Source organism: Triticum aestivum, chromosome 4D (assembly GCF_018294505.1).
Source record: "Triticum aestivum cultivar Chinese Spring chromosome 4D, IWGSC CS RefSeq v2.1, whole genome shotgun sequence".
Classification (NCBI taxonomy): Eukaryota; Viridiplantae; Streptophyta; class Magnoliopsida; order Poales; family Poaceae; genus Triticum; species Triticum aestivum.
Genome location: NC_057805.1, coordinates 317,776,650 through 317,788,309, shown reverse-complemented (window position 1 = coordinate 317,788,309; position 11,660 = coordinate 317,776,650). Strand labels below are relative to the sequence as shown.

Here is an 11,660-nt window from a genome sequence, read left to right as displayed (position 1 = left end):
GATTGCTCCCTATATAACTCAATACTCACTCCACCCCGAATTACTTGTCACAGAAATGGATGTATCTAGACTTACTTTAGTTCTAGATACATCCATTTCCGCGACAAGTAATTCCGGACGGAGGTATGTAAGCATGGAACTGCAATTTGTGAATTACTTGAATGATGTTTATTTGGCTGAATTCAAATAATCTAAATTTTGGAATGTTTGTTGATTACAAATGAAAGGAGACTATGTTCTTTAAGATGCTATTATACTCAACAGGACATCAACATGTATGAATCGATATAATTTTTTGAAATATCGTTCTGAACATAGACACATAAATAATGACAGACCTTGTGTTAATATTTGGCATCTTTCTGCATCTAAACCTTGTCCAATCAGTATTTTGGATATTACCTAACTGTTACTGATGAGTTATGATTACTTAGTAGTTACACAAAAAATGGAACCAAATATATACTCCCTTCGATCCATATTACTCCAAATCATAATCTAACACTAAAACGTGTCTGTATCTAGATAAATCTAAGACAAGTAATATGGATCGGAGGGAGTAATACTTTTGTTACATTTAGTATTTGCAATTAATTACGACTGATTCATTATTGTTTTGCTCAATTGGTTGTGGTACAGGTGAACAAAGTCCGTTTGGATGAAGACTTGGAGCAAACATGGGAAGTCCTTGCAGAGCCAATACAGACTGTAAGATTTGCTTTGTTCTGTTCATCCTCCCTTCAGTCTGATTTCTGATTGTGCTATGCTTGCATGGAGTTTGTTAGGCTAGTATATTTATGATGTTTGTATGGATCTTGAGGTACTTTGTCAAAAAATTGACTAGATTAGGTGCTTATTGTGTGATCATGCCCCAGTATGGCGTTTAGGCAAATACACCACTATGTTTATTGTTTAAGCCTGCAGTTGTATTCTCAAGTGGTCAAAGCCAAAACAATAATTATTCTCACTCTTGAGGCAAATCATGCCTACCCCAACTTGTTTGGGACTAAAGGCTTTGCTGCTGCGAGGCAAATCGTAATTTTATCGTTGACCTCTGTAGGTGATGCGAAGGTATGGGATCCCCGAACCCTATGAGAAACTGAAGGAAATGACTAGAGGCCAGGCTGTGACCAAAGACAGCATACGCAAGTTCATTGAAGGTCTTGACCTGCCGGAGGATGCGCAGTCAAGTCTTTTGAAGTTAACACCACACTCTTACACTGGAGAGGCGGAGAATCTGGCTGCAAATATTTGGAATGTGGTTGACCTGAAATCTGGATTTAAGATCAAGTGAGCTTCTACCCTGGCCCTGGGTAATCTGCCCACTTTTTTGACGACGACAGCGACAATAACATGGAAAGCTTCAAGGGAAACATCACATCGTAGCTTAGCGTCCAAAGATTGTTTGTCACGCTAATTTATTTGGTTCTCATTGAAAAAGCTTGTGGCGCGTGTGGCATGCGGCCCACGGAATTGTACCATCACTATTCGTTCCGCCGTGTGGACTTCCACTTGCAGGGCTGCTTGGTGGATTGATAGCCGCACATGACCAAATTGTTTCATCCCACAAGCGCCCCACAGTAAAAAGGAAAGAAACCTTTTGGGATCGGTCGAGAAGTCTCCGGGAATCGCACCCTTTGCATTTGCTCTTCCAGTGCGCTTTTGTTTGCCCTCATATGATGCTTTTTGATGATGCGTCTCCAATGCTACGCCGTAATGGGATTCGTTTGCAAGACGCGACAGCGACATAGAAGAATCTCTAATCGTTAAGAAAGAAAAGACCATGTTCATCCTTATCCGGCGGCGTGAGAAGACGTTGGTGACGCGAAGACGTTGGTAACATTTTACTTGCCGGCAGCATTCTTCTCGGCTCCCAGCGAGGAAAATCGGAAAACGTAAATCGGTCGCTCCAGTTCCGGCCGACACGTGAGAAGGGAGATCGTCTGTGTCTCCATCTAGCTACTGCTGAGACGACACCTACAGTGACACGCTGATACAGGGACCGCTCCGGCCGTGAACCAATGCTACTGCATTTCTGGTTGCGACCATGACTAGTTGACAACCGAGTGCTCAACTGCTGGGCACTATCAAGCCAGTGACTGGGCTGATGATTTTGGCAGCCTGTATGTGGGAGCTGTTTGGCCCTGCCGCTGTTAGGGCAAATACAACGCGGTTCACCAAATGAACATCCTCAAATGTTCGCGGATAGGAATAGGGGTGGAGGCCATCTGGCCAAAGTCGTCAAATGTCCGCCTCTGATCCGATCTTCTCTATTTGACAAGCATATAGATTACAAACATATGCAATCACAACAAAAAGACATCGAATGTTCAATAAGTATTTACATCCAATCAATCCCAAAGTTGCTAGTCCGGTTGTCTGTGCCAAAGAGCTCCTTCTTCGGGTCCTAGTCTGGCTGTCCATGTCAAGGACCCCCACTCTTTGCCTAGTCCAGCCTCCCCCCTTTCCGTGAAGCGCTTCAATATGTGCGCATGATAGGCTTGGACCATCTCTCCCACATCGAGACCAAGTCTGACGTCTTCACGAAGCATTTTGAAGTCCTCTGAAGCGGCCTTGATCTCAAACTTCTTCTCTTGGCGGTTGAGATTCTTGTCTTGCATCTCTATGAAGATGCAAAACCTCTCTGCCTTCTCCTTCTTAGCCATGATGTCATCAAACTCCTCCATTATCTTGGCCGCCGCCCCTTCTCGTTTCTCCTCCTCCTCCTCCCACTTCCTCCCCAGGTTTCTAATCACCTTATTGGTCGGAGCAAGCCCTTCTTGTGTTTGAATGGTTGGATCACCACCTTCATCTTCAGTGACCATGGAGATCTTGACGGAATTACAATCATGTCGATCCACTTGCTATGCACATTCAACTTTAACAAATAATGCATATAGATGAAGTGATTCTTCTCCATCTTGTGGTATAACAAACGCAGGTACGGGCTACCAAAGAAACACAATGGATGGTCAACAAGGTGCAAGATTTATAAAATCAATAAAACAACCAATGGATAGAGCAACAAACAACAAAACTTACGAGATCTTGGATTCCGACGCCACTTGGCCACCGGTTTTCACTTGTTTGTAGCAACTGCAAAACTTGTTGACGACCTTTTGAATGTTGTACCATCGAGCAACTTCGAATTGCGTTGATGGATCACTGTTGCGCGGTTGGGATCGTAGTGCTTTTGCTTGTGAAACCAAGTGTGCAAGCTTTGCCAGAACTTCGCGCCCCTTTGCTCTGTACCCTGAAACAGATTGCTACTACTAGCCAACCATGCCTCACACACCAATTCATCCTCCTCTAGGAAGAAATTAAGTCCCCTCTGCTTCTTCTTTGGGTTGGCACCAGGCGGCCAGTGCTCCTCTGGATCCATGTCCGGCTGCAGGGTGTCTGACTGTGGTTGTTCCTTCGGCTGGGAGTCATCCACTTGTCCGTATTCGTAGCTGCCTCCATCATGTATAATGTTCATCATCGCCTCGTTGTCTACCGTCGTCCCGCTTGGACGAGGCATTCTGGCAAACAGTGACTGGGCACCGACGTGTTGGGGAACGTAGTAATTCAAAAAAATTCCTACGATCACGCAAGATCTATCTAGGAGATGCATAGCAACGAGACGGGAGAGTGTGTCCACGTACCCTCGACCGAAAGTGGAAGTGTTTAGTAACGCGATTGATGCAGTCGAACGTCTTCACGATCCAACTGATCCAAGTACCGAACGTACGACACCTCCGTGTTCAGCACACGTTCAACACGATGACGTCCCTCGAACTCTTGATCCAGTAGAGGGTCGAGGGAGAGTTCCGTCAGCACGACGACGTGGCGACGGTGATGATGAAGTTACCGGCGCAGGGCTTCGCCTAAGCACTATGACGATATGACCGAGGTGTTAAACTGTGGAGGGGGCACCGCACACGGCTAAGAGATTGTCTGTTGTGCTTTGGGGTGCCCCCTGGCCACGTATATAAAGGAGGGGGGAGAGAGGCCGGCGGCCAGGAGGGCCGCGCCATGGGGAGAGTCCTACTTGGACTCCTAGTCGAAGTAGGATTCGCCCCCCCCCTTTTCCTTTCTTCCACCGGAGGGAATAGGAAGGAGAGGGAGAGGGAAAGGGAAGGGGGGCGCCGCCCCTCCTCCTTGTCCTATTCGGACTCCCAAGGAGGGGGGGCGCGGCCACCTCCCGTGGGCTTCCCTCTCTCTCCCTTAGGCCTATGTTGGCCCAACACTTCACCGAGGGGTTCCGGTAACCCCTCGGTACTCCGGAAAAATACCCGGATCACTCGGAACCATTCCGATGTCCGAATATAACCTTCCAATATATGAATCTTTACCTCTCGGCCATTTCGAGACTCCTCGTCATGTCCGTAATCTCATCCGGGACTCCAAACAAACTTCGGTCATCAAATCACATAACTCATAATACAAATCGTCATCGAACGTTAAGCGTGCGGACCCTACGGGTTCGAGAACAATGTAGACATGACCGAGACACATCTCCGGTCAATAACCAATAGCGGAACCTGGATGCTCATATTGGCTCCTACATATTCTACGAAGATCTTTATCAGTCAAACCGCATAACAACATACGTCATTCCCTTTGTCATCGGTATGTTACTTGCCCGAGATTCGATCGTCGGTATCATCATACCTAGTTCAATCTCATTACCGGCAAGTCTCTTTACTCGTTCCGTAATGCATCATCCCGTAACTAACTCCTTAGTCACATTGCTTGCAAGGCTTATAGTGATGTGCATTACCGAGAGGGCCCAGAGATACCTCTCCGATATACGAAGTGACAAATCCTAATCTCGATCTATGCCAACTCAACAAACACCTTCGGAGACACCTGTAGAGCATCTTTATAATCACCCAGTTACGTTGTGACGTTTGATAGCACACAAAGTGTTCCTCCGGTATTCGGGAGTTGCATAATCTCATAGTCATAGGAATATGTATAAGTCATGAAGAAAGCAATAGCAATAAAACTAAACGCTCATTTATGCTAAGCTAACAGATGGGTCTTGTCCATCACATCATTCACTAATGATGTGATCACGTTCATCAAATGACAACACATGCCTATGGTCAGGAAACTTAACCATCTTTGATTAACGAGCTAGTCAAGTAGAGGCATACTGGGGACACTCTGTTTGTCTATGTATTCACACATGTACTAAGTTTCCGGTTAATACAATTCTAGCATGAATAATAAACATTTATCATGATATAAGGAAATATAAACAACAACTTTCTTATTGCATGTAGGGCATATTTCCTTCAGTCTCCCACTTGCACTAGAGTCAATAATCTAGATTACATACTAATGATTCTAACACCCATGGAGTCTTGGTGTTGATCATGTTTTGCTCGTGGAAGAGGCTTAGTCAACGGGTCTGCAACATTCAGATCCATATGTATTTTGCAAATCTCTATGTCTCCCTCCTTGACTTGATCGCGAATGGAATTGAAGCGTCTCTTGATGTGTTTGGTTCTCTTGTGAATCTGGATTCCATCACCAAGGCAATTGCACCAGTATTGTCACAAAAGATTTTCATTGGACCCGATGCACTAGGTATTACACCTAGATCAGTTATGAACTCCTTCATCCAGACTCCTTCATTTGTTGCTTCCGAAGCAGCTATGTACTCTGCTTCACATGTAGATCCCGCCATGACTCTCTGCTTGGAACTGCACCAACTGACAGCTCCACCATTCAATATAAATACGTATCCGGTTTGTGACTTAGAGTCATCCGGATCAATGTCAAAGCTTGCATCGACGTAACCATTTACGACGAGCTCTTTGTCGCCTCCATAAACGAGAAACATATCCTTAGTCCTTTTCAGGTATTTCAGGATGTTCTTGACCGCTTTCCAGTGATCCACTCTTGGATTACTTTGGTACCTCCCAGCTAAACTAATAGCAAGGCACACATCAGGTCTGGTACACAACATTGCATACATGATAGAACCTATGGCTGAGGCATAGGGAATGACTTTCATTTTCTCTCTATCTTCTGCAATGGTCGGGCATTGAGTCTGACTCAACTTCACACCTTGTAACACAGGCAAGAACCCTTTCTTTGACTGATCCATTTTGAAATTCTTCAAAACTTTATCAAGGTATGTGCTTTGTGAAAGTCCAATTAAGCGTCTTGATCTATCTTTATAGATCTTGATGCCCAATATATAAGCAACTTCACCGAGGTCTTTCATTGAAAAAATCTTATTCAAGTATCCTTTTATGCTTATCCAGAAATTCTATATTATTTCCAATCAACAATATGTCATCCACATATAATATTAGAAATGCTACAGAGCTCCCACTCACTTTCTTGTAAATACAGGCTTCTCCAAAAGTCTGTATAAAACCATATGCTTTGATCACACTATGAAAGCGTATATTCCAACTCCGAGAGGCTTGCACCAGTCCATAAATGGATCGCTGGAGCTTGCACACTTTGTTAGCACCTTTAGGATCGACAAAACCTTCTGGTTGCATCATATACAACTCTTCTTTAAGATATCCATTAAGGAATGCAGTTTTGACATCCATTTGCCAAATTTGATAATCATAAAATGCGGCAATTGCTAACATGATTCGAACAGACTTAAGTATCACTACGGGTGAGAAGGTCTCATCGTACTCAACTCCTTGAACTTGTCGAAAACCTTTTGCAACAAGTCGAGCTTTGTAGACAGTAACATTACCGTCAGCGTCGGTCTTCTTCTTGAAGATCCATTTATTCTCTATGGCTTGCCGATCATCGGGCAAGTCAACCAAAGTCCATACTTTGTTCTGATACATGGATCCCATCTCATATTTCATGGCCTCAAGCCATTTCATGGAATCTGGGCTCATCATCGCTTCCTCATAGTTCGTAGGTTCGTCATGGTCAAGTAAGATGACTTCTAGAACAGGATTACCGTACCACTCTGGTGCGGATCGTACTCTGGTTGACCTACGAGGTTCAGTAGTAACTTGATATGAAGTTTCATGATCATCATCATTAGCTTCCTCACCAATTGGTGTAGGAATCACTGGAACTGATTTATGTGATGAACTACTTTCCAATTCGGGAGAAGGTACAATTACCTCATCAAGTTCTACTTTCCTCCCACTCACTTCTTTCGAGAGAAACTCCTTCTCTAGAAAGGATCCATTCTTAGCAACGAATATCTTTCCTTCAGATCTGTGATAGAAGGTGTACCCAACAGTCTCTTTTGGGTATCCTATGAAGACACATTTCTCCTATTTGGGTTCGAGCTTATCAGGTTGAAGCTTTTTCACATAAGCATCGCAGCCCCAAACTTTAAGAAACGACAACTTGGGTTTCTTGCCAAACCGCAGTTCATATGGCGTTGTCTCAACGGATTTAGATGGTGCCCTATTTAACATGAATGCGGCCGTCTCTAAAGCATAACCCCAAAACGATAGCGGTAAATCAGTAAGAGATATCATAGATCGCACCATATCTAATAAAGTACGGTTACGATGTTCGGACACACCATTACGCTGTGGTGTTCCAGGTGGCGTGAGTTGTGAAACTATTCCACATTGTTTCAAATGAAGACCAAACTCATAACTCAAATATTCACCTCCACAATCAGATCGTAGAAACTTTATTTTCTTGTTACGATGATTTTCCACTTCACTCTGAAATTCTTTGAACTTCTCAAATGTTCAGACTTATGTTTCATCAAGTAGATATACCCATATCTGCTCAAATCATCTGTGAAGGTCAGAAAATAACGATACCCGCCGCAAGCCTCAACACTCATCGTGCCGCATACATTAGTATGTATTATTTCCAATAAGTCATTTGCTCGCTCCATTGTTCCAGAGAACGGAGTCTTAGTCATCTTGCCCATGAGGCATGGTTCGCAAGCATCAAGTGATTCATAATCAAGTGATTCCAAAAGCCCATCAGCATGGAGTTTCTTCATGCGCTTTACACCAATATGATCTAAACAACAGTGCCACAAATAAGTTGCACTATCATTATTAACCTTGCATCTTTTGGCTTCAATATTATGAATATGTGTATCACTACAATCGAGATTCAATAAAATATACCACTCATCAAGGGTGCATGACCATAAAAAATATTACTCATATAAATAGAACAACCATTATTCTCTGATTTAAATGAACAACCGTCTCGCAACAAACAAGATCCAGATATAATGTTCATGCTTAATGCTGGCACCAAATAACAATTATTCAGGTCTAAAACTAATCCCGAAGGTAGATGTAGAGGTAGCGTGCCGACGGCGATCACATCGACTATGGAACCATTTCCCATGCGCATCGTCACCTCGTCCTTAGCCAATCTTCTTTAATCCGTAGCCCCTGTTTCGAGTTGCAAATATGAGCAACATAATCATTATCAAATACCCAGGTGCTACTACGAGCATTAGTAAGGTACACATCAATAACATGTATATCAAATATACCTTTCACTTTGCCATCCTTCTTATTCGCTAAATAGTTGGGGCTGTTCCGCTTCCAGTGACCAGTCCCTTTGCAATAGAAGCACTCAGTTTCAGGCCTAGGTCCAGACTTGGGCTTCTTCACTTGAGCAGCAACTTGCTTGCCGTTCTTCTTGAAGTTCCCCTTCTTCCCTTTGCCCTTTTTCTTGAAACTAGTGGTCTTGTTAACCATCAACACTTGATGCTCCTTCTTGATTTCTACCTCCGCAGCCTTTAGCATTGCGAAGAGCTCGGGAATTGTCTTATCCATCCCTTGCATATTATAGTTCATCACAAAGCTTTTACAGCTTGGTGGCAGTGATTGAAGAACTCTGTCAATGACACTATCATCAGGAAGATTAACTCCCAGTGGAGTCAAGTGGTTGTGGTACCCAGACATTCTGAGTATATGTTCACTGACAGAACCATTCTCCTCCATTTTGCAGCTATAGAAGTTATTGGAGACTTCATATCTCTCAATTCGGGCATTTGCTTGAAATATTAACTTCGACTCCTGCAACATCTCATATGCTCCATGACGTTCAAAACGTCTTTGAAGTCCCGATTCTAAGCCGTAAAGCATGGCACACTGAACTATCGAGTAGTCATCAGCTTTGCTCTGCAAGACGTTTCACAACGTCCGGAGTTGCTCCCGCAACGGGTCTTGCACCTTCGGTGCTTCCAGGACATAATCTTCTATGCAGCAATGAGGATAATCCTCAAATTACGGACCCAGTCCGTGTAGTTGCTACCATCATCTTTCAACTTAGCTTTCTCTAGGAACGCATTAAAATTCAAAAGAACGGTAGCACGGGCCATTGATCTACAACAACATAGACATGCAAAAACTATCAAGTACTAAGTTCATGATAAATTAAAGTTCAATTAATCATATTACTTAAGAACTCCCACTTAGATAGACATCCCTCTAGTCATCTAAATGATCATGTGATCCAAATCAACTAAACCATGTCCGATCACCACGTGAGATGGAGTAGTTTTCAATGGTGAACATCACTATGTTGATCATATCTACTATATGATTCATGTTCGACCTTTCGGTCTCAGTGTTCCGAGGCCATATCTGCATATGCTAGGCTCGTCAAGTATAACCCGAGTATTCTGCACGTGCAAAACTGGCTTGCACCCGTTGTATGTGAACGTAGAGCTTATCACACCCGATCATCACGTGGTGTCTTGACATGATGAACTGTAGCAACGGTGCATACTCAGGGAGAACACTTATACCTTGAAATTTAGTGAGGGATCATCTTATATTGCTACCGTCATACTAAGCAAAATAAGATGCATAAAGGATAAACATCACATGCAATCAAAATATGTGACATGATATGACCATCATCATCTTGTGCCTTTGATCTCCATCTCCAAAGCACCGTCATGATCTCCATCATCACCGGCTTGACACCTTGATCTCCATCGTAGCATCGTTGTCGTCTCGCCAACTATTGCTTCTACGACTATCGCTACTTCTTAGTGATAAAGTAAAGCAATTACATGGCGATTGCATTTCATACAATAAAGCGACAACCATAAGGCTCCTGCCAGTTGCTGATAACTTCTACAAAACATGATCATCTCATACAACAATTTATATCTCATCACATCTTGACCATATCACATCACAACATGCCCTGTAAAAACAAGTTAGACGTCCTCTACTTTGTTGTTGCAAGTTTTACGTGGCTGCTATGGGCTTCTAGCAAGAACCGTTCTTACCTACGCATCAAAACCACAACGATTTTTCGTCAAGTGTACTATTTTAACCTTCAACAAGGACCGGCCGTAGTCAAACTCGATTCAACTAAAGTTGGAGAAACAGACACCCGCCAGCCACCTGTGTGCGAAGCACGTCGGTAGAACCAGTCTCATGAACGCGGTCATGTAATGTCGGTCCGGACTGCTTCATCAAACAATACTGCCGAATCAAAGTAAGACGTTGGTGGTAAGCAGTATGACTATTATCGCCCACAACTCATTGTGTTCTACTCGTGCATATATCGTCTACGCATAGACCTGGCTCGGATGCCACTTTTGGGGAACGTAGTAATTAAAAAAAATCCTACGATCACGTAAGACCTATCTAGGAGATGCATAGAAACTAGACGGGAGAGTGTGTCCACGTACCCTCGTAGACCGAAAGCGGAAGCATTTAGTAACGCGGTTGATGTAGTCAAACGTCTTCACGATCCAACCGATCCAAGTACCGAATGTACGGCACCTCCGCGGTCTGCACATGTTTAGCACGATGACGTCCCTCGAGCTCTTGATCCAGTAGAGGGTCGAGGGAGAGTTCTGTCAGCACGACGGCGTGGCAACGGTGATGATGAAGTTACCGATGCAGGGCTTTGCCTAAGCACTACGACAATATGACCGAGGTGGAAAACTGTGGAGGGTGGCACCGCACACGGCTAAAGATCAACTTGTGTGTCTATGGGGTGCCCCCCTCCCCGTATATAAAGGAGGGGAGGAGGAGGCCGGCCGGCCAGAGGGGGCGCGCCCAAGGGCGGGAATCCTACTCCAAGTAGGAATAGGTTCCCCCCTTTCCTACTCCAACTAGGAGAAGAAGGAAGGAGAGGGAGAGGGAGAGGGAAAGAGGGGCCGCGCCCCTCCCCTTATCCTATTCGGACTCCCCTTGGGGGGCACCACCTCTTGGCTGCGGCCCTCTCTCTCCCCTAAGGCCCACTAAGGCCCATAACTTCTCGAGGGGGAGGGGGTTCCGGTAACCCTCCGACACTCCGGTTTTATCCGAAACTATCCGGAACACTTCCGGTGTCCGAATAACATGGTCCAATATATCAATCTTTATGTCTCAACCATTTCGAGACTCCTCGTCTTGTCCGTGATCACATCCGGGACTCCGAACAACCTTCGGTACATCAAAACACATAACTCATAATACAAATCATCATCGAACGTTAAGCGTGCGGACCCTACGGGTTTGAGAACTATGTAGACATGACTGAGACACATCTCCGGTCAATAACCAATAGCGGAACCTGGAAGCTCATATTGGCTCCTACATATTCTACGAAGATCTTTATCGGCCAAACCGCATAACAACATACGTTGTTCCCTTTGTCATCGGTATGTTACTTGCCCGAGATTCGATCGTCGGTATCATCATACCTAGTTCAATCTCGTTACCGGTAAGTCTCTTTAC

At 44.3% G+C, this 11,660-nt stretch overlaps 1 protein-coding gene across 1 annotated transcript in view; it reads left to right on the top strand.

Moving 5' to 3' along the window:
* Nucleotides 1-1,608, top strand: part of LOC123097653 (adenylosuccinate lyase) — a 5,130-nt gene extending 3,522 nt beyond the window's left edge. The window contains exons 9-10 of the mRNA XM_044519454.1: nucleotides 640-708; nucleotides 1,061-1,608. Coding sequence (XP_044375389.1) covers nucleotides 640-708; nucleotides 1,061-1,294 — 303 coding nt within the window. The 3' untranslated portion in view covers nucleotides 1,295-1,608. The remainder of the gene's footprint in view (nucleotides 1-639; nucleotides 709-1,060) is intronic.
* The last annotated feature ends 10,052 nt before the right edge of the window (nucleotides 1,609-11,660 follow it).